This window comes from Neurospora tetraspora (assembly GCF_033439725.1).
Source record: "Neurospora tetraspora strain CBS 560.94 chromosome Unknown B0H65scaffold_8, whole genome shotgun sequence".
Classification (NCBI taxonomy): domain Eukaryota; kingdom Fungi; phylum Ascomycota; class Sordariomycetes; order Sordariales; family Sordariaceae; genus Neurospora; species Neurospora tetraspora.
In genome coordinates this window covers 764912-786722 of record NW_026944390.1, presented here as the reverse complement: position 1 = coordinate 786722, position 21811 = coordinate 764912, and the positions used below count along the sequence as shown (strand labels likewise).

General features: G+C 51.3%; 5 protein-coding genes and 1 non-coding gene across 6 annotated transcripts; 2 read left to right on the top strand and 4 right to left on the bottom strand.

Annotated features, from left to right (window-relative positions):
• Positions 1 to 3901: 3901 nt before the first annotated feature.
• On the bottom strand, positions 3902 to 5770 carry B0H65DRAFT_310732 (uncharacterized protein). Its single transcript, XM_062823293.1, has 2 exons — positions 4285 to 5770; positions 3902 to 4229 (listed from the first exon to the last, which is right to left on the bottom strand). The coding sequence occupies exons 1-2, from the start codon at positions 5580 to 5582 to the stop codon at positions 3998 to 4000; spliced, it is 1530 nt and encodes a 509-aa protein (XP_062677476.1). The 5' UTR covers positions 5583 to 5770; the 3' UTR covers positions 3902 to 3997.
• A 102-nt stretch (positions 5771 to 5872) lies between these two features.
• On the bottom strand, positions 5873 to 7147 carry B0H65DRAFT_310760 (uncharacterized protein). The gene is made up of 2 exons (XM_062823294.1): positions 6634 to 7147; positions 5873 to 6298 (listed from the first exon to the last, which is right to left on the bottom strand). The coding sequence occupies exons 1-2, from the start codon at positions 7101 to 7103 to the stop codon at positions 6163 to 6165; spliced, it is 606 nt and encodes a 201-aa protein (XP_062677475.1). The 5' UTR covers positions 7104 to 7147; the 3' UTR covers positions 5873 to 6162.
• A 2401-nt stretch (positions 7148 to 9548) lies between these two features.
• Positions 9549 to 10482, bottom strand: B0H65DRAFT_445954 (uncharacterized protein; the record flags this gene model as incomplete). The annotated part of the gene is made up of 2 exons (XM_062825779.1): positions 9549 to 9920; positions 10246 to 10482. The coding sequence occupies 2 exons, from the start codon at positions 10480 to 10482 to the stop codon at positions 9549 to 9551; spliced, it is 609 nt and encodes a 202-aa protein (XP_062677474.1).
• A 2603-nt stretch (positions 10483 to 13085) lies between these two features.
• On the bottom strand, positions 13086 to 14152 carry B0H65DRAFT_581479 (uncharacterized protein; the record flags this gene model as incomplete). The annotated part of the gene is made up of 1 exon (XM_062830818.1): positions 13086 to 14152. The coding sequence occupies one exon, from the start codon at positions 14150 to 14152 to the stop codon at positions 13517 to 13519; it is 636 nt and encodes a 211-aa protein (XP_062677473.1). The 3' UTR covers positions 13086 to 13516.
• Positions 14153 to 18605: 4453 nt separating this feature from the next.
• Positions 18606 to 21231, top strand: B0H65DRAFT_310661 (uncharacterized protein). The gene is made up of 4 exons (XM_062823292.1): positions 18606 to 20092; positions 20154 to 20404; positions 20456 to 21066; positions 21127 to 21231. Exons 1-4 carry the CDS (start codon positions 18736 to 18738, stop codon positions 21167 to 21169), a joined length of 2262 nt encoding a protein of 753 aa, XP_062677472.1. The 5' UTR covers positions 18606 to 18735; the 3' UTR covers positions 21170 to 21231.
• A 401-nt stretch (positions 21232 to 21632) lies between these two features.
• Positions 21633 to 21704, top strand: B0H65DRAFT_t448. The gene has a single exon. It is a non-coding gene; the product is annotated as a tRNA-Met (tRNA).
• Positions 21705 to 21811: the final 107 nt, after the last annotated feature.

Here is a 21811-nt window from a genome sequence, read left to right as displayed (position 1 = left end):
GGAAGGAGAACCAACTGTTTATAGCACCAGCGGTAGCTTGCCTTTGAATACAATATTCCAGCGCTGAACAATGGCTGATAACGCGGTTCTGGGGACGACACTGCTCTTTTTTTGGCCTCGATGACCCTTTCGTCGGTTCGCATTTGCTGTCACTCTTCGATATGCTCACGAAAAGTGCACTTCAACTCGCAAAACTTTTACGTTCATAAAGCTCGATATCTGAATTCGTGAATACGGCGATATCTACGCAACTGAATTACCAGATTCATTGTTGCGTCATCCCCTTACCATCTTGTGCCCCCGTACCTTTGTGACGTCGCATTTCTCTGAGTTCTCGGTCTCACCATTGCTTGGATGAAATCAATTCAGGTGGAAAGGATACAATGAGAACACAGCATTGCGCATTTCCGGTGTGTTTACTTTTGTTTACGCTACTATGTGTGCTCTACACATTTGGCTCTGTCCCCAGCCCTCCAACTACGTAGGTATATATACATTCGTCATTTTTGAGTTGCCATTAGGTCGATAAACCCTCCCAGTACGCCCAATGAGATATCAAGTCTCTAACATTCCTGAGGGGCTTCGAGTGCCTTTGGGGAACACGATCGGAAGTCGGAATCTCCGGGCACCAGTACATCATGTCGTTGTATGACCAAAGCCGTTGTATGACCAAAGCCGTTGTGTGTCTCTGCCCGGTTCCAAGTTCCACAAACCACGCTACAGATTAGAGCATCTTGGTTTGAGGACTTCAATTTCTTTGTTTGTTTGCCCCGACAGCGATATCAAGGATAACAGAAGAAAAAAAAAAGAAAAAAAAAGAAGAAAACGAAAACGACATAGACGATCACTCCCAAGATCACAGGCCAGCATAACCATAAGGCTTGTCATTATGCCTTATTATCGCAGCTGCGCTCTTTTATTTGCTTTCGGGGCACAAATCAGAGTCGTCCATTGCCCCCTTGAAGTCTGAGGCTGAAGCTTGTGTGTGGCTACGGCAACCGACATACGTTGGGCTGTAGGAACGAAAACGGCGAATTGCAGGATGCTGCAACAGCAGGAGCAGTACTTTGTCTTGGGAACATTGGAGAAGAAGGAAACGGTCTCAGACAAGCATAGAAGGCATATTTTGATAGCATCTTTCGTGACAGTCTTCCTGAACGGAAAGTTGGGGGGCTGACGATGGACAACACATCTTAAAAGCTGAATGCATCTCCATGACATAAGCGGCGTTCCCGGAGGAGTGTACAGAAGTCTCAATGGGCAATCAACGCGGGGGATTTGAGAAACTTCAATGATTGAATGGTGTATGTATACGAGACGGAACAAAAAGCAGGAAGAGGGTTTGAAAAAGAAGTTCATGCAGCATTGATTGTTGCAACTGTGACAACCCGATGCTTCATGAACTTTGACTCCAAGCAATCACGGAACCACAAACTCTAAACCGAGACCGGTAACAGTCGGAATGTACGACCACAAAACATCAGACGAACGGTTGGAGTGGGTAAACAGCGCGACGACGTGACAACCTCCCACGCGGGACCTGAACCCGGGGAACTGCTTGTTGGGGCTGAATGGTTGGGATGAAAGTCAAAAAGCCCAGCCCAGAATCTGCCACGAGTTCTGTCGTTGCGGGAGCAAGCGCGCAAACGTCCGTCGTAATCATCGTCGTTGTCGGAAGAAGGCCCATGTCGTCGGAAACCTTTATCAACCCTACTTGCCTGCCTGCGCATCTGTGCATTTGCGATGTGCATTTGAAGGTAAGAACAACACATCAATGAACAAGCCACTACCCAATCTTTTTTCTCCAATGCCGTGGAACATATGGAGCACATACATTGCATGTTATTTGATGACTTTCCCCAGAAAATCAATCCATGAACAAAGGTTCAACACTTGCCTTCCCCATGGGCAACGAAAAGCCGAGTGTCAAGCAATGCCCCCCGCAGTTTATCATTCCCGATCTACAGGATACATATAGTATACCGACATATGTACCGACAGACTGTATGAAAATTCGGAGGTTGATACTGTCTTTTATGTAGGATTGAGAGACTGCAGACCGAGAATCAACCAAGGTTTGCTTTTTACGACGACCTGACCACCCGACGGCGACGACAACGACAACGACAACAGCAACACCACGACGACACCTTCGGGTACCATCTCCATCAACAACTTTTGACACCTATCACCATCAAAAACAACACAATGACAGACAGACTGACGAACCCAGCCAGCCTTGTCAATCACTTCGTAAAAAGCCACCTACATGTACACATCAACTTGTCGGTCATCGGGCCTCTCCCATGGGCCATCCTCACCTAAACTACGCCTAGGCAGCATGTTCACTGTGCAATGACATCCAAAATAAGCCCCCCTGCTTGAATGCTTGGATGCTTGGATGCTTAAAAGTTTGGGTGATCGTCGGGCGGTGAGTGGTGAGTGGTGAGTGGTGAGGTCCCGTGTTAGTCATTCACCACCAGTCAACACTCAACAGTCAACGGTCAACAGATAGCCCAGTAGTCAGTGAACGTGACGGAATAAAATGACGATCTTTCAACTTTTTTGGCAACCGGCATATGCCAGAACTCTGAATGGTTCGCTCTTTCCCGAACGTTTTGCACAACCAAACCGGCGAACCGAACGGAACGGAAGGAGTCGAGAGACGCGATGTTGTGGGAGTGTAGGTGGGTACGGCTCCCGCGATGTTTCGTTTCGCCACAGGGAACAGCGGGCAAGAGCGGGCCGTACCCTCTTTCCTTTTTTTTTTTTTTTTTTTTTTTTTTCATCTTTCTTTCGCGCTAGTGTTTCAAGCCCACAGCACTGCTCCCCATCATCCACCGCCTTCCTGCGCTCCATACTGGGTCGAGACTGGGCTGACGAACTGAAAATCCCTTCACGGCACTTGAGTAGTGCACCAAAGTTCAGCTGTAGATCTCACCGGTTCACCGAGTTTTCGCAAAGGGTCTTGCTCGGGTCTCTCTCCGCTGGTATGACGATAGGTAAACTTAAAGTTTGCCCCAATGCTGAATTCTGCCTGATTTGTGCGTGTTCTAGACCTGGATTTATCAGATTAGCGGCGTGTGGTTCTAGCCACTCATCTGTTGCCATATCCCGTGACTTTTCGACCAGCTCACGTTGAGAAATTGAGAAGAACGCGAAGAGAGGTAGGTTCGTGTGTAGAGAGGATCAATTTAGACACCAGACATTAATTGTATTTTGATGTTTTCCACTACATGCTATACACCCCATCATCCCAACCCTCTCTTCATCCTTCAATCTCTGCATCCTCCTTTTTACGCGCTCTCTCCCACATTCCCCTCCCCGGTTTTTGTTGTGCCGAAACGGTAGTATGCCCAGCTGGGACTAGCCTAGTGTGCATACTACTGTCCGGTCGTTGTACAAGAAGAGAATCCAGTGTGTCCAAATCCGGGAACCAGTCCGTCGTGATTTAGCAAGTGTTGGAAAGTTGGTAATAGTAATACTATGTCCTTCTCAAAAGCCCCCAGTAAAATGTCGCAGCAGTTAACCAGCAACCGTGCTTCGCTGTGTGCCATGCCGTCTCTAAAACGTTGAATGAAAGTAAAATGCGATACTGATTCCTAATGTCATAACCATAATGTCGTAAGATAGAAAAGCAAGAAAGCCAGCCCATGGCAATACACCGCTAACGTCATCTGACTCGAGCCAAAGAAAAGAACATGAACACCGCGCATTATGCAGGCAATCTGGGTTTCCAGATGCTTCTTGGACATAAAGACATAAAAAAGAAAAGAAACGCAATGCTTGATCCGCCCGCTTTTCATGATGTGTCGTAAACAAAAATCAGATGTGATAACGCCAAAAGTTGCCCAATATCATAACGCGTAAGAAAATGGTGAACGTAAAACAATGAAGAAAGAAAGCCGATGTGAATCGCAAAGTTTATCGTGATAGTGACAAAGGAGATAGAACCGGTGAAGACCGCAAGAACAATTGGTGAAGTGAAAGACTTCGTTTAGCAGGCTGCTATGGGTTGATCAAGCCGCATCGGAGTAGGTTGCTGAGACTGAGCTTGCGAGTGCCGCCGACCGAAGACGTGCTGCATGATGGATCGTGGGCTGGCGTCAATGCTAGGAAGGCTGACGGTTCTGTGTGTCAAGGGGATGCGGTGGACCTTCTTGGAGGTCTGCCACTTCTCCTTGATGCAGTCGTCGACAAGAGCCATGAGGCCAGAAGCCATGATAACACTAAGCAAATGTGATTAGAGGATGTCCAGTCTTCTTTTACTGGGTGAAAACTTACTCAGCAACATCGGTGACAGCATCAATGATCGTCTCATCAGCGATCCACATGAAGCATGGGGGAACCCATCCACCAGCACGCTCGTCGGCATCAACCTGGGCGGGCGATCGAGTCTCGGGAACAATGTGGGCGACCGGGGCGCTGGTGTTTCCGTCGCGGATGAGGTGGAATGAAACTTGACCCCCCATTTGCTTGTCGACAGAGCGCTTCCAGGCATAGTTGTGACCCCACCACTCAAATTCGTACCGCTTGTTGCTCTTACCACCACGGCGGTGCACATCAACACGGGCATAGTTGCTGAATTCAAGCTTGATGGTGTTGGTGGGAACGGCACGGTGGGCCTTCCCCTTGGAAGTGAGAGACATGCGCGAAGAGTTGCTGTGGTGGCACAACTCATCGTCACCGTAGCACGAGTCGCTGGTGTTGGGTCGGCTGGAGCAGATAGATGCAGCACCGGACGTTGTTGTGCGCCGAAGGACGGGCTTGGACTTGGTCGCAGCACTGAGCGTCTTGATAGCCGTCGACATGGAGCGCTTCAAGGTTGGACGCTCGTGGTGGCTCTTGTTGACATCATCCCTGGAGGCAGCCCTAGACTTGGCCTTGGCCGATGCCGACGACTCGGCGTACTTGCGCTTCGAGTTGCAGACCTCACGCCCGGAGTCACGGCAGTACCGACGCAGAGAGAACTCCCGCTTGGCCAAGTCGTACATGCGCAGATGGAAGAGTTGATAGACGGTTCTTCTGCGGCCAGTGACGACAGTGTCGATGCGCAGGTTCATGTTCCCGTCCGACGTGTACTCATCGTGACGGATGGACAGACGGTTGAGCGAGGGGAACAGCTTGGCGAAATCCTGAGGGGTGGTTGCCCGGACGTTGGGTTCCACAAGTTCACGACGGTACGTAGGGAGCGGCGGGATGCTGGTGTCCTCGGCCTCCACGGGTGATTCGTCGTCAAGGTCCATGGCGTCGAGATCTTGGGATGAGGCTGTCGTGGAGGCGTAGGTCTCGACTGAGGAACGTGGGTAGAGCGAAGTGGCCGGGCTGACGTCGTCCTGGTAGACATATGGCTTGGGTTGCGAGTGGTGATAAGAAGAGGGAATATACAGGTCTTCTTCATCCGGCCTTGTCGATGTTCCCATAGCCTTGTGGTCTGAGAAGTAGTGGTCATGGGTGGAATAGAGAGATGTAGGGGCGGTAGAGTGAGTGAGGTGGGACTCGAACGAGTCGTGGCTCTGCTGGTGGGAGTGGCCACTGGAGGTGCTCTGGCTCGAGCCTTGTCTTCTATGACTTGATGACATTTTGTTAAGTTGTGGATGTATGGGCTGGCTATGTGTTAAGTTGTGAAGTAAGAAGTGAAGAGGAATGGACGTTCAACGTTGTGTGTGAATGGAGGAGATGTGGGGAGGGGTCAGAACAGAGGCGGTCGTGGGACGGGACGGGAGAGCTCCAAGACTTATATCGAAGGCAGCGTGAGAGTCCGAGATGGCTCTCGGGGCGTCGGGCGTGGGGCCCAAGGAGGCAGGACGGGGCCAGGACGGGAGAACGGGTCGCCGGTAGGGTGGGCAGAGTGGGTTGTGTGGGTTGGGCCGATTCTCTTCAGTCCACTTGTGAGAGTCGGACTTTGCTGTACAAGCAAGTCTAGCGTGGTGGACTGGGCCAGGGGATACAGGGGACGTCAGTGGAAGACCCGTGAGAGACCAGTGAGAAAGCAGTGGGAGGCAGGGGCACCGGATGCCATTGGCGACTGCGAATGGCTCCAAGTGTCTTTCAGAGTCTGCTGCATACGACGTGCAGACCAAAATGTAAATCTCGAGATACGTAGTCGGTGTTCTCGGTAACAAACTGCCGCTTGGCTCTCATTGTTGCTCGCCCATCCTCTCATCCTCTTTTTCGCACCAGGCCTATTTGGGCATTAAACGCGGGGAGATGCGTTTTAAATGGGCAGACCTGTTGGCATCGTCTGTCTCGCCCACTCTGTTGGTGTGAGAGTGCCGTTGTCAGAAGCTCTTTTGGACTGGCACTTGACTTGTCAGCTCAGACAGAGTAGCGTGGAGCGAATCGTATAAAGTGGAGGCGGGGACGATATCGATATCGGAGACAATGTTGCAAGTGGAAAGAACAAGATCATGATGGTGATGGTGATGGTGATGGTGATGAGGACCAGTCTCTCAACAACACTCTGTACCGCCCTCTTGCAACGGTGACTGGGCAACCAAAGTAACCAGAGAACAAGCCCGGCTACGGCATCCATAAACTGCCCGCACACTCGTACAGCCGCAGAGCCGGTACACTTGTACCGTGTGATGACGATGAGCGACTCAAAACTCACTGCCAAGACAACAACAATACCTGGATCGCCATGTCCAAGACAGGCGCACAACAGCCTGCAACATCGAGGCCCATCTCTCTGATATTTGACCGTCTCTCTCACCAGCCACCATGGGCTTCTTTTCGGCATCTGTCTCGAGGGGATCTGAGTTGTACGACGACGAGGACGACGACGTTGAGCACACCACCATCTGGGCCTCGGACTTGTCGAGGAACCCTTCCCTATTTAGGGCAAAGGACCTGTCCGTAGTCGTCGTGGTGGGTGATGTTCTGGTCGGGCCTGGCAGGTCTGCTAAAAAACAGAAGTCTCGCATCAGGGCATGGTGAGTGGCCAGAAAATGGCCCGTCAGCCATTTACGATTCAAGCACCATTGCTTTGATTGGCCTGTCTGCACTGCCTCCCTCGAATGGGACAAATGGGGAAGAATGAATCCATCGTGAGAAACCACTTCTGCAGTGGTGGAGCGACTGCGAGAATGGTTGGTTGACATGCCAAGATCCAAGGATAGATTGTTAGTGATTATATGGAAATAAAAGCAGAATGGCTAACAGGTGTTCACTGACAGATCAGCATGCGGCCTTGTCGTGCGTCAAATTCTTGCAGTAGTGCGGTGTTCCGACCAGTGCCAACAAGCCTCTGTCAGTTCGTGCCAATTCGGTGTCAACATCCCACCTTTTCCCGCGCACATGCACCCTGTCGGCACCTTGATGGCTTCTCGACGTGCGAGGTGGGCTGTTGAAACGACGCTAGAAACAACTTCGACAAGTTGATGAGACGGACGAGACACGCCACGGCCACGAGAGACTCGACTGTCTCAGCTAAAGACAAGGAAAAAGGAAAAAGAAATTCCGTTGATGCCGCTCGCGCCCGGATGCGAGTATCACCATCAGTTCCTTCCCAAGTTGGAGCTCAAAACTCAGTTGAGGTTATTTCTGCCTGAGGTGTTACTAATCTACCGATATCGTGCCTTCCCCATTTGATGGGTTTCCCCGAAGACATCCATTGGGAAAGAGCGGATGTCTCTCAGTTCAGGCTGTGTTTCTGTTGGTTGTCAGACAAAGCTCACTCTTCTCTTCTTACACTTTCCAAAGATGCCATACAAAACCTGTTGTTGTACAGGCTTGGGCTCACATCAGCCCCCGTCAGCTGTCAACGAGCATGTCAAAAAAGTGTCAAGAGTCTTTTCCATCGATCGTTTCTCTCTTCGTTATGGATCACTTCGGCAGTGGATGCATCCATCGCGTTTCATCCCGCCTGGGTCATGGCATGGACAGACTGCGTACTCCATAACGGCCGATGTCCACAATGTCCCGTTGTATCGCTTGTTGATCTGCCATGATCTTGACCACGAGCCATTGCCGACGAGAGTACCATCCAGCACCTGCCATTGAGCACCGCAGTATAAGATTCAAGTTCGGCCCGGAGCATCTTCACGTCGACGTAATTCCGCAGTTGCTCTGCTTCATGATACTGGAACCGTCTTTCCCGCCGTTTGCAGATTCCGAAACCCGCAATCGTCAAGCCACCGAATGGCTCCGACTGGCCGTCCTCTTTGCCTTGAGGTTGTTACCTTGTTTGATTTCCCTGCCGGATGACGCCAACCTCCCAACGTCTTCATACAGCCGATTCCTGACATCGGCCATCGCGTTTCCACCACATTAAACATAGCCAGCTTAACCAAGGCTATCATGCCAGCAACGACGTGCTACCCTCCGGCACCCATCATGCCTTTTCCCAAGACTTCTGTTGTCCTCGATTGTCTATCGAACCTGGACTCTAGCATCTCGGTGGTTGGCGTACTAACAGCTCCTAACAATAACTCTACACAGCGCAACAAGACGGACTCACAGAATCCTATCGCGGCAAACAAGAGTCCTTCCGGCTGGTGATTAACATGGGTTAACAACTGGCGCTATTCCCAGTCCGTTGAGGTTGCTGAAGGGATGCCAATCAGGGCTACGGCTTCAGCGGCTGGAAGAATACAGAACGCCTAGCAGGCGCATGTAGTCTGTACGTGGCAGCAATTCTCACAAGTCTGAATGGCCGCCGGAACTGAATGAAGCCCAAGGGCTGAACCACACGAGAACCTGGTCGATGCCCGGATGCCCAACTACAACCACTTTGACCACTCAGTGAAGAGATCCAGAGTGCCCAGGCGCCGTATTGAAAGCAACACTTCCAGCCACACGGGCACAGCTCCCATTTGTGAGAGTGAGGCGGCGCACATGTTTCTTCAGCGAGGCTGGTGAAGACATGACTGGACAGAGGTGCTCACAAATCGTGGGGTATCTTCCCTCTCAGGAAGCAACATGGTTGACTACCGACAGCAATCACTTCAGTTCTCTCTTCACCCATTCGGTATCAGATGCGTCAAGATTTATTGAGTTGCCATGTTGTATCCTGCCCCTCATACATCCAGTTGACGCTGTTATCGCGCTTTCAGCACCCACCACCCAGGCCCATCCAAAGAGCCACCAAGGCCACCAGGCCACCTCCACCTTCAGCTTCTTAGGAGACCGAAACCCAGAGCCACCATAACGTGCTTCTCACCTTCGCAACGATACCATAGCTGACTCAGATACGTACACACACTTTACAAAGGCTTCAATTCCAGATCGGTCTTTCAGCTCCAAATCTTTTTTTTTTTTTTTTTTTTTACGAAAGCCCCTCCGATCGCCTGGAAATCACAGCCCTGGTTGTTTCAGCAAGCTTAGCCTCCGGCTCAAATTCGACTTGGTTCAGCCAACTCAATTCCCCTAGCCTCAATGGCGATAGCTTCCATGGGCCGGCACACTGGAGACCTACTGGACACCACCGTTTACGGCTTGGTGCAGGTCGACGATTCTCCGCACTTGGAACCGACTGTTCGCTCTGCAGGCTCCAGCGAGGGCCGTGGGGTCCGCCCGTATCGGACCATCACGGCGCTGACTGTGTGTCAACCTCTCATTCGCCGACAATATCGGGCCCCGACCAAGACCACCAACCCGGAAGCAAGAGGTGGGTTGGAGTTGGGGTTACCAGCGACCACATGCCTTCGGCCCAGCTGCCGGGACGTCAAAATGGTTCTCGATTTCACCTGCCCCCCAAAGACCTCTTGCTTCGAACCGATCGTGCAATTGCTGAACCAGTGGCACGTTGCAGTGATCACCAGGTTGAACATGTCCCGGCGTACCGGAAGACAACCGATATCGCTGGCGTCCTGCACGCCTTCAGGGGCTTCTTTGAAATCCCGAGAGAATTTGGATGCAGATGTGCAACGCGTATCACCACGACACTCGAGCACAGCACATGGAGCAAATTGATGACCCTATAAATTGCCTTTGATAAAAAGCAGGCAATTCTTCACGGCCAAGCTTGAAGTAATTGGCATGGTGCTCTCGCTCGCAAAATCCTTGGACGCTCCTACCCGTCACACGCATCTTCGCCGGATTTTGCATACATGCACGGGCATCCCGTTACTGTACTCAATTTGATCTGGGGTGGAATAGGCACATCTCTGCGGCTCTGGGATTGGACCGCAATCCCGTTAGCATCCATCGTCGCTGCAGCGACGTTCTCAGGTGACGCTGAGACCACAGGTCTCTGAGGTCGCTTTTTGCTCTTCACCTTTGCGCTCTGGTCTGGCCTCTCACGAACGTCGATCTCAGCACATGATTTTGGCTCAAGTTGTCCTCAGCAGCAGTGTCACTCAAACGTTGAGATTTGAGAATCTCTTCGGACTCCGATCCGCTGTCAAGCCATGCGTGATGATGGCTCTTTGTTTCGGTGAACGGCGTACAATGCCTGTAGCTAACCGGTACGGTCACCATAGACAGCGGAAGAAGTACTCGGGTGCATTCGTAGACGTCCAACGATAATTGCCCTCTCATGTTGTGCAACTTTTATCATGGCCCTCTGGCCTATCAAATCGAGGCGGAATCTCCCTTTTGGGCAACCCAGCATCGAGGTACATACAGTAGGTACCTCGCGCTTCCTCGCCGAGGTCAAGCTCTACTGCAGCGAGCTGGTTATGGTGAACCTGATCTTCACCAGGAATAGTCCGAGGCGTGCTAGGCGTAGGTCTACTTCCAAAGGTAGGTCTCCAGAGGTGAAAGGGCGCATGAGGCTCAGAGATCCTAAAGGAATATTTCCTCACAGGCTCAGCTCGATGCCCAAGTGGACAGCGAGGAAGAATCCCGGAGCCTTGTCATAAACTCGAAGCAACACAAGGCGTCCATGAAGGCTCAAAATGCGATTTCTTCCGGCGTTGGCTTTCGGTTGAGGTATCAAAAATCACTGCGTCCCCTGCCCAACGCTTTTCGTCATCAAAGCGACCGAGTGGTTTTAGCGAGGATGTGGCAGAGTATAGGCAATATGCAGAACATCGAGGCAAGTCGCCTATTTGGACCGATTTCCTACCTTGGGTTACTCACCTGCCTGCCTAACGTTGGCTTATTGCACCCTTAGGAGCGGGGCTTCCCTGTCCAGGCTTGGGGGAGCCTACCAGAGAATGGGGATCAGATTACACCATTCTCTGAGCAAGATTTTACTCCGTGAGAATGCGCTGCTGTGTTTATTGGGCTCTGTCATTTCTGACAGACGAATAGCCGTTGTTGCTATCGGGTGTGTGTGTCAGTCAGAGGCTTCTATCGCGGACTTTCTGGAGTTTCATTCCTCCTGTTCTGAGACCTTCTCTCTTTCTTTGGCCTCTGTCGGCTGGTCAATCCGCACTGGCAAATGGTCTCAAGCAGGGTTCATCAGAAGGAAAGCTGGAACGAGTGTCCTGAAAGAAATGCATTGAATGCTTTTGAGAGAACCGCTCTTATGCGACATGAGTGTCTATACCGAAACTCGAAACCGTCGCTTGCTACCCGGGAACAGAGGGATGATTGTGTGTTCTTCCTTTCTAAGATGGCAGATACAAGAACTCCGAATAGGAGGCAGGGCATACTACGTCCTCTGCAGAAGGAAAGCCGTCTAGTTGTTGGTCAGATGCGTGGGATACACTCACGGCCATACCAATATCACAATGATGTTCGTCGAAATATGAAGCGAGTCGCGAGCTTGCGAAGAACCGATCTGCGTGGTCTGGGCCTCTCGGGACGGCAGAACATGTGCTTTCCTTCCTCTGATTCGCATTCACAAAACATGCCAAACCAACATTGGGAGAGCATCGGGATTTGCGAACGAGTCAAAAGACACTCACGAGCTGCCTGGTGACGTCGACCGTTGACTGACAATTATCGTCTTCCTTTGTCACTGACAATACATCCCTCGCATCAAGTCTACATATCAGGACGGTCTTACTGGCTCAAATAACCGGATATTCGGCTGGGAACGGTTGGATATATCAGTTATGGGTATCCGATATAAACCCGATAGGGGAGATGGATGAGACCGGCTTCTGAGAGCTTCGAGATCAATCGTGATCATGATGAGCTGCACTCACGTTTCTTTCGATCATTTGTCAGTCATGCTTCGACAGACAGAAGATATGGGAGAGTTTGCATAAGCTACAGCCAGACACTTCCTCAAATTGACCCGTGTCATTAAACCGGAACAACGTCCGTCTGTTCGATGCGATGCCTGGCCACTTATTCAACGTCTTCTTGATGAAAACAACCACACAAGCGATTGACCGTAGACGAGCATCCACAGTATCACGACAAGTGGTCAGATGTGGAAGATCCCATTTGGTCTAGAACTGAAACAGATAAACGTGGCGAGAGGTTAAAAAGTAGGAGGCGAAGTGGATGATGATCTCACCTAACCCACAAACTCGACTGCGAAAGACACTGCCCGGTCTCTGCCGTTGGAACACATGCTGTTTGACGGTGATGCGTAAGCAAGGATGACACACTCGCCAAATCTCAAATCACGGCAGATCACGTTTCTCTTCACAGCTTCTGACTTGCTGTTCTCAGTCTACTGCGAAATTTTCCTGACTCCGAGATGGCCCGAAGTGTCTGGCCAATGTGGAAAGGAAGAGATAGATCAGAAAAGCAGAGGTTGCGTTGATGGGGAAGGAACACAGGGAGTTGAACTGCGAATGTTTTGGGTAAGAAGAAACCACTGTAAGCCGCAGCGGGAAGGTACGAGTCAAGACAGCTCGTAACCACGGAAGGAGCTACCAGCTCTGATGATTCTGCTTGCTATCGTAACTTCCCTGAAGACAGTAGATGATTTCCACATTTCAGAGGAAAACACCAAGCGTCACTCCACAGGGCATACCAGTATTGAGTTTCGTGCGCACAAATGTTTTGTTTCATCTCTTCCACTTCCTGAACTATTCCCTTCGTACCATTCCCTCCTGGCCATGAGCAGAAGCTGATGTTTGAGCGCTCCAGCTTCATTGAAGCCTTTTTTCCCCGCCTCCTCTTGACTGCGAGCCCAGTGGCATCACTTAAGTTCAAGCTGAGTCCTTTCTTCCAATGCTTATGCCATCAAATTCGTATTCCCTTCATCTCATCATCAAAGGATCTTAACCCCTCCATTCCTTCCTACCTTCCTTCCCTGGACTATTCCCCCCGATTCATTACTCACAACCCCATCTTCTCCTCACGTTCCCTCAAAACCTTCTCCCTATCACTCATCTCCTTCTCCTGCAACTCAAGCACCATATCCTGCTCCTTGATTTCAAGCTCCCGGAGCCCATTCCTCTCTTGGATTCCCAACGGTTCTCTCCCCTTCACTTGACTTGAAAGTTGTCTCCCTAGACGCCTAAACCCCCCTCTCTTCCTGCTAGTTCGTTGAGCAAGTCATATCTTGAACATCCCACTCAGCAAGGCTTGAGATGCTTGAAAATTGACCACGGATGGGGACTTTGAGGTGCTGTGGCTGCAAGTGCAACGACTAGTAGGGAATGGCGATTGAAATGTAGTGTCTGGTCCTTGGAAGACTCAAAATTGTGACGGAGATCAATCTCTAAGAGCGACGAAGGCGTCTACCCAAAGAATCAATCCACCTGCGCAGAGTGGGCAGATGGTCACCAGCATTGCGTTTTGCTTCGTTGGTATTCTGGTAAGCCATGTCGCTCTTGGGGAGAATGGTGGCCTGGCCGTTCTGTGAAGCCGTGACAGATTTGAGACGCTCGATGGAAAGCATGTGGTTGGCGTCTTGCAGAAACAGGTATTCGCTGAAGGGGGACACGAAGCTGTTGAGATCTGAGGCAACGTCGTGAAGGGATGTATAGCCACTTTTCCCCACTTCCTCTTCCCATACCTGCTTCCACAACCATTCTGCAAATTCAGCGAATTCTGCTTCTTCTTCTGATCCTTCTTCTATGCCCATCTCTCTGAGCTGTTCTGGGTTGGTTATGAATTGCGATATGCAGCCTTTACAGACTACTACGATCTGTTGGGACTGGTGCCCCGAAGCGCTGCGGGCCTTGTCCATTCTGAGGTCCTCCAGGAAAGTCTTGACTTCCGACAGTTTCTGCTTTACCACGTGCAGTTCTTCTTCATGCGGCATGTCTTCGTCTTCGTGATCCAGCACAGAGTCAACGAATTCCGCCAGCTCGGCTATCTGATCTTGGTATCTTGCCACCTTCACCTCCTTCATGGAGCGGACTATTGTCTCTAGACGCGGATACTTCTGTGCATTGAAGAAGTACGTGACTACCCAGTCGGGAGTGCGATTGAAGAAATCGGAGAGGCGGGAAGCTTGAGTGGTTTCGGGATTTTCCTGGCGGTCGGGCTCTTGATCACATACCGGTTTGGCCTGTGGTCTTGTCTGTTCTGAGAGCGGTTACTGTTGCTGCAGTTCTTTATTTTGCTGTCCATCTCCCGCGTTCTCCTCAGGTCCGTCTCCTGTGACTCGACTCTTCTCCGCGCTCTTCTTCTCCTGGACGACAAAATCCGTTGCCCACTCAACCAGATGCTCGAAATCCCCTTTCCATTTTGGTTGAAAATGGGGAGGGCCATTGAGGACACTGTGAAAATTCTTCAAGGCCTCTATAGCTTTGGGGCCTGCATTGATTTCCTCGGTCATCGTTGTTGCTGGTACCGATTCAGGCAAGATGAGAGGAGGGCGGGTTCTATTCTTTGGAATTGAGGTGGGCGAGATCCTAGAAGTGCTTATTTTCTAATGAGAGATCAAGACCCGGTAAAAGCTGGGAACTGAGGGATCATACCGCTTTTGTACTTGCTGAGTGCACTTATTTTCGATTCGCCCCTTCGTTTGCGTTGACTGTCATAGCTTCTGGGTGACCCTGTTGTTGACACACCAGTTTGCAGGAGGACTGATCGTTTCAACGACGGTTAGGGCTGAAGGTACGGTGAGGCGTCATCCCCATCAATACATCAGCGCGTTTCCTGATGGCGTAAATAGTCAGAGCTATTGGGTTGGTAGCTCAACATAGCACCGAAATTACCAGTGAAGCCGAATTCGATATTGGGTATCAGACACGCGTTAGATCGAATTCACTTAACTGATTGCCAGAACTCTGACCAAACGGTATAATCTAACCGGTATGAACCTTGGGACAGTGAAGAAGGTTTATAATTGTACAGAGTCATTCACAGGAATGAGCGAAGATATGGTGCGACAATGAAAAGTATGGGTATCTGATGCACCAGGGCGCCCTTATCCCCGTGAGAGAGCCATCCTACAACGTGATGCAAGTACAAAAGATTCCGAGTGATGCACCTGCCTGTGAATGTGCCCCTTCTTGAGACTCACTGGCTCTAGGCTGGGCGTCATCTATCAATAGAGGTAGCCATCGACTGGCTCACATGCGGGAATGAGGTTTATAAGACGTTAGCTCTTGATCAGGCGTTAGACGAGCATTGCCATCTTAGTCCAATATAAAAACCATCAGCTCTACCGCTTCCTCGCGCGGAAGACGGTCGCCGACAATACAGACAAACAGAAATAGCCAACGGCGTCGGACATTCCCCGTCCCTACCCGACCGGCATCCATGTCCACTTTCCAGCTGAAGAACATCAAACGGCTCCGAGATAGTATTAACAACCAAGAACACCTGATCCGAAACCTTGAGGCGCATAAGGCCTATTTCCGAGCCGTTTGGATCGTGGCAGCCGAGCGGGACCTCAGAGTATGGCGGGAGCAGCTTGTGAGGACGAAGAAGGAACTCAAAGAAGAGGAGATATTGTTTAGGGAGAGGCGGGAGTTGGTCGCCCGCGTGGCTTCGTATGATAGGGGTGGGAATTCGTTGATGGCTACCAGCGAGCAGTCATGGCTTGTGGCGGAACAGGGGAACGAACGGATGGCGGTCGATGTTGAAGACGATGGCTTGGGATGATGGGATGGAAACATTGGCGGTGTGTTACTTGCTCGGTAGTGGAGCGGATGGGCTATTTCCTAGCTTTTGAGTCTTCTTTAGGCCTTTGGTCATTCTAATGAGTTCCGAACCCACGATCGAGCCCTCCATCCGTAGGTAGTTACCCAAGATGAGCATGTGTCGTGGTGCGACTTAATCCTCCTGTGACAAGGATGTGATGGAGATAAGACGGCTTGGATATAGCGTTATCTATAACACTTCTGTTCCCCCAGTTTTATGGATGAATATCGTTTAATGTCTCGATTGAGGTCCGGTAGCTGTTGACAAACACCTTGAAAGTTGTTGGCACCTCTCCAACCGCGACGTATGTCACAGTGTTAGCCATGATATTCGAGGAATATACATACATGTCTGAGTGTAAGAACTGGAGTTCACAAATCAGTGATTCACAGCAAGTGAGATCTTGCAATGACCGAGAATGATCGAGACAGAACAAACCGAGTGACGATCCATAAGTGAAGGGCGAGGCTCCTCTGTGCCATACTGGAAAGGAGTATGTCGCACACAATGTGTATATAACCTCAAGGTCAAGTACCACGGCGAGCTGCTTGCTATTTTTCTGTCCCAAGCGCAATCATCGAAGTCACTCTTCATCACCACTTGAAGTACGAGGTACTTTCGAGAAACCCCTACCTCTTCCCATTCTTCCTTGTACTAACCGAGCTCTTAAGCAACCCTTGGCATAGGCATCAACACCTTCATCACACCATCACCTTCAACTACCGTTCAAGATGCCTCGTCGCTCTTCAATTTTCCCCGGAGACACCCCAAGCCTGCAAGAGCTAGAGAGACGCTTAAGAGCCGCCCAGTACGACCTAAGGGAGGAAACTGAACGATGTGAGCGCCTGGAGAGGTTGATCGAAAGACGAAGCGAACTCGTCTCGAGCTATCTGGGAGAGCAGGAGGAAAGGGCGAAGGTCAGGGCCGACACGCTATGGGCGATGAACCCTTCAGAGGGCTCAGACGAGTGGGTGGAGTTCCATAAAGCTCTGGCTCTCGAAGCATTTATCAAGAAAGCGATCAGAGCCTTGGGGCCTGCGATGAGGGAGCCTCCGCAGTAAGACTTGGTTGAGTATGACGGCGGGTACGATGATTGGAATGGATTTGGACGAAACTGCCCACCGGCCGCGGGCCCCGAACTTCCTCTGGCACCTGGAGAATTATTACCGACTTTGGAGACCAGCTGCGGATGCACCTCTATGTTCATTGAGCGTTGCAGCTCTTTGAGTTCCGGTCTCGGTATATAGGAACTGCATATATCCGCAATAAACACAAACGATAAACCCCCGGTTCACCCCTGTGGCTTGTTTCCTTTCCCGTCCCTTTGACCGGCTGTCTTTAACTGTGAAGTGTAAGATAAACTGCCAGGTCCTTCTTTGCTACGAACCGTGCTTCTCGCGAGCGTGATTTTACGAGAAAGGAAAGATAGCGTACGATGATTCTTGGGGAATTCCTGGGGAGGCCATGGCCCTACTTTGTTCCGACTTATAGCATACCAAATGTGGTGAGGCAGAGTACGTAGACGACAACATGATAAAAGAAGCTCCGAATTGTCGTCCCGGTCTCTGCTATGCGGGTACAGCGGCATGAGTGGCCTGTTGGTGCGTTGTGGTGGGTTAGGTTGGGTTATCACTCGCATGCAAGTCAGTTGACTTTTTGGCGATGCGTTGTATGAGTCTCAGCCAAAGACCAAAGAAAAGCTAAAGGATGGGTCGCATTAGGCTCGAGGCCTTATATGGTTCATTATCTTGGTTGGAGTCCTAATGGCGAGTGCGTCGACGACTTCATTTAATGGTGTGCCGGAAGAGAAATCTCAAAAGTCGAGGTCAGCGATGAATGTTGATACAGCGTTGGAGTTGAGAGATTTGCTTTGAATCCGACCTTCCGTGACGGTTGCCCGGGCCGGCACCGGTACGTAACCAATGTGAGTGGGTCCGGGGCTGCGACACACGAAGCCGGGGCTCGGACAGCGTTCAGCCCTGCCAAGATCCAGCTCCGGAGACGCTACCGGGCGTGGCGGGGCTCCTTCGGTAGGCCAGCCCGGACTCGCTTGCGATGTGATCGGACATGCTCGAGGATGGTAGCGGATGATACTAGAACTCCCAAAGTTAACAGCTCATCACGCTGTTCATAAGCGTCCCCTTTTGTGAAACACTGGTCGCATTATTGCAGTGGATGATGTCCGGGTGGTATAGCTGGGTGGCCGAGGCGGTTTGAGATGTGCGCACAGACCAGCATAATACGCTACGGAAATCACTCTGACGCTAAGTGCTTATCTAGTCTAGCGCTGCGGGGCCGCACCTTACTGCCTTGCCTGCCCCCTGTGCTGTTTGTAACAGGACCGCCAGGAAATGGTGGCATGGGCGCAGCAACCTACGTAGAGGAATCGACATGCCCGCATGCCTTGATGTCGTACGCCAGAACTTGACCTCGCAAATTCGTGACATGCACACACTCTCTCTGGGCCTGACTCTCATCCAACCCAACACTCGGCCAAACCCGCCAACGCTGACACTTCCCTTGCCGCCGACAAGAACTCTGTTTTCTTTACTCGGCCAAGTCCCCGACGATCGCCCCTAAACACATACGTACGGCCGTTCCGGAGTGGTTATTTTGCCGACTGAAACAGCTCTTGTGATAGCTACCAGAAACCTTGATAGACTCGCCCAAGTGGAAGCCCGCCTGCAGCAATCCTGGCAACGTTAAGCTAGTTTGAACCCACACTTGCTTGCTGTCTTTCTGCCCGAACCCTCCAAGCCCACGTTCGGCTCCCCAATCAACACTTGCGACTCAGCACTTCGTATCAACGCCCACCGCGCCGTCCTCGCTCCAGTCTTTTGCATGTCGCCTCACGACCAAACATCCGACCCCGAGAGCCAGCTTGGCGTCCCCAAACATGCCCCTACGAATGCCGACTCCGAACAAGAGGTAGTCGCGTCATCGACGGCCTCGACTGCCCCTGAACCGAGTACAGATGTTGTCATGGACGGAGAGGATGCGAAAGAAACCCAACAAGAAGAGACCGACTTGATGTCCTCGGTTGCTACCCTAAAGCCCACCACCTCTCCAACCACAACGACTGCCACGCAGTACCTTACGATTGAATCTCGGACGTACATCGACCCCACCCCACCCACCCCGGCGGTCTCGCAACCTCCTTCTCGAAGCCCCTCTATAGCTCCTCCGCGATCGAGACGTGGCTCCGGGTCCGACGACGTATCACCCACTAGGTCGGACGCCGCATACGATGACAAGAAATATGCAAGTGACGACGAGCGTGAGAGCGGGTCCAGGTCCGAGCTGCAGAGCATCATGGAGCAGTTCAGCGAAGGAGGTGGAGGCCCCGGCGCAGAGGAAGTCATGAGCCCCAGGTTAGAGATGGCGTCGCCTTTGCTGGCCAGTCCCGTACAATATCCGCCCCGCAAATCGAGCCTCGAACCACTTGCCCCCTCTATGGTCCAGCAACTTCAGGACTTGCAAGGCTTGAGCTTGTCAAGCACATCTCCTGCGACGACGCCTCTGAAGGAAAAGGGCAGGGAAGAGCTGGCTCCCCCAGTCCCTCCAAAAGACGACCCGTTCCATACCGGCGGCAGTCCATCACAGGCTCAAAAACGCCATAGCGTTCAGAGCCTTGATTCGCCAATGTCTCCCACGACCTCGCTTCATCGCCCTCCTCCTCCCGAACCAGAGCCAGAGCCGCCGTTACCATTCGATTTCCATCGCTTCGTCGAACAGCTCCGAAACAAGAAGGCCGATCCCGTTGCAAGATACCTAAAGTCTTTCCTGTTCGAATTCGGCAAGAGGCAATGGATGGTCCATGAGCAGGTCAAAATCATCAGCGACTTCCTCGCATTTATTTCAAACAAGATGGCACAGTGCGAGGTATGGAGGAGCGTGTCAGATGCTGAGTTCGACAATGCGAGGGAAGGAATGGAGAAGCTTGTCATGAACCGACTTTATACCCAAACGTTCTCTCCCGCAATACCTCCACCACAACCGATTCCTGGCGCCAAAAACAAGGGGTGGCGTGGGGAACGGCCAATGGGACCAGGACGGCGTGGACAGCACCAGGAAGATGTTGAACGGGATGAGGTTCTTTCTCAGAAGATCAACATTTACCACTGGGTAAGAGAGGAACATCTTGATATTCCTCCGGTTAGTGAAAGCGGGAAACGGTTCCTCAAGCTGGCACAACAAGGTGAGAACTATTATGGCTTCTCGATGGGTGGCTATCGCTGACAAAGCTGACAAAACCGCAGAGCTCCTGAAGATCAAGTCATACCGCGCACCGCGAGACAAGATAATATGTGTCTTGAACTGCTGCAAGGTCATATTTGGTCTCCTTAAGCACTCAAAATCCGACGGGTCGGCGGACTCGTTCATGCCGATGCTCATTTATGTTGTGCTCCAGGCCAACGCGGAGCACTTGGTGTCTAACGTCCAATACATCCTCAGATTCCGCAATCAAGACAAGCTCGGCGGAGAAGCCGGCTACTACCTCTCCTCTCTGGTCAGTTACTGGCATGACGCTGTCCGATTTTCACCTACTAACCTTCTCTAGATGGGAGCAATTCAGTTCATTGAGAGTATGGACCGAACGACACTGACCATTACGGACGAGGAGTTTGAGAAGAACGTGGAGGCTGCGGTGTCTGCCATTGCGGAAAAGCACAGGGCTGAGTCACCCCCGCCGCCAGTGCACTCTGAGAAGTCAGCTGCCGTGCCAACGTTAAGTGCTGGAGAGTCATCACAAGTCCGCGCCTCGCTTGATGTTGGCGGTCCTGCAACACCGCGCCGGTCTAGCTCTTCCAATGAGGCCAGAGAAAGCAGTGAATATGGTGGGAATGAGGAAAAGGCGGCTATAGCAGGACTGCTACGCACAATCCAGAAACCTTTGAGCACCATCGCCGGAATATTCTCTGACGAAGGGGCATCTTCATCAGCAGACCAAGATGTCCCTAGCCCGGCCCACACGCCTCTACCAGAGCAGGAAGCTCGTCGCCAGAGATTATCTGCTGAAGAGGCGGCTGCAAGGCAGGCTAGTGCCGAAGCTGCTGAGGCACAACGACTGTTCCGTGCTGAACATGCCACTGTAGTGGAAACACTTGCAGGCATGTTTCCAGATCTCGATCGTGAAATCATCAGCGACGTGGTATATCAGAAGGAGGGAAGGTGAGTACCCCTACTACCTTTCACACTATCCGAAGAGTTTTAGCTGACACTTTCTCGTAGGGTTGGTTTGGCTGTCGACGCTTGTCTCGCCCTGTCAGCGTAAATGGGCAAAGACTTGAATAGGTGGAAGTTGGCTTGGCTGTAGAGAAGCAGGTTTCCAAAGCCAGACCAGTAAACACTGGACACCATCCTTTCACAGAACACTAGACAGGAATGCAGCAGTCAGTTCACGCTCGCAATGCGTGTTGGCGCCTTGGAGGGCTCAATGATTGAGTCTTGACATTGAGGGGCTGGGAGTATGGGAACGTACGGTTGGGGGTTATCGAATTAATACAGCCTGAGATACCACTTATCGATACATGATTAGACACCATTTGTTTAAACTTCTTGTTACCATTGGTTGGTGATACCTTTGATACCTTTGTTCGCCATCTGCTATTGTGCGTTGCGTTCCGTGTTCGGCTCAAACATCTCCCGAGAGACACCTGGGAATTTCCACCTGACTGTGACTCATAGAGCCATACTTAAAGGTTTCGTCCAGATGACGTTTCATCAACAGCTCAAAAAGCTGCATGGCGCAGCGGAAGCGCGCCGGGCTCATAACCCGGAGGTCACTCGATCGAAACGAGTTGCAGCTAAAATCTTCTTTTTTTCTTAACTTTTTTCCTTCGTTGCCGGAGGTCTCTCAGCCTGTCTTTCTTGTCTCAAATTTCCGTTCTCTTTTTTGTCTTTTTGGCTTTCTCTT

Bases quoted from the DNA above. Each gene is read 5' to 3' on its own strand.
- B0H65DRAFT_310661 (XM_062823292.1), top strand. From the start codon at position 18,736: ATGTCGCCTCACGACCAAACATCCGACCCCGAGAGCCAGCTTGGCGTC. The intron at 20,093-20,153 runs GTGAGAACTATT...ACAAAACCGCAG, and splicing joins CCTCAAGCTGGCACAACAAG to AGCTCCTGAAGATCAAGTCA. The intron at 20,405-20,455 runs GTCAGTTACTGG...AACCTTCTCTAG, and splicing joins GCTACTACCTCTCCTCTCTG to ATGGGAGCAATTCAGTTCAT.
- B0H65DRAFT_310732 (XM_062823293.1), bottom strand. From the start codon at position 5,582: ATGTCATCAAGTCATAGAAGACAAGGCTCGAGCCAGAGCACCTCCAGT. The intron at 4,230-4,284 runs GTAAGTTTTCAC...ACATTTGCTTAG, and splicing joins GCTGTCACCGATGTTGCTGA to TGTTATCATGGCTTCTGGCC.
- B0H65DRAFT_310760 (XM_062823294.1), bottom strand. From the start codon at position 7,103: ATGTCAACCAACCATTCTCGCAGTCGCTCCACCACTGCAGAAGTGGTT. The intron at 6,299-6,633 runs GTATTGTTGTTG...GTCAAGTGCCAG, and splicing joins TCTTGGACATGGCGATCCAG to TCCAAAAGAGCTTCTGACAA.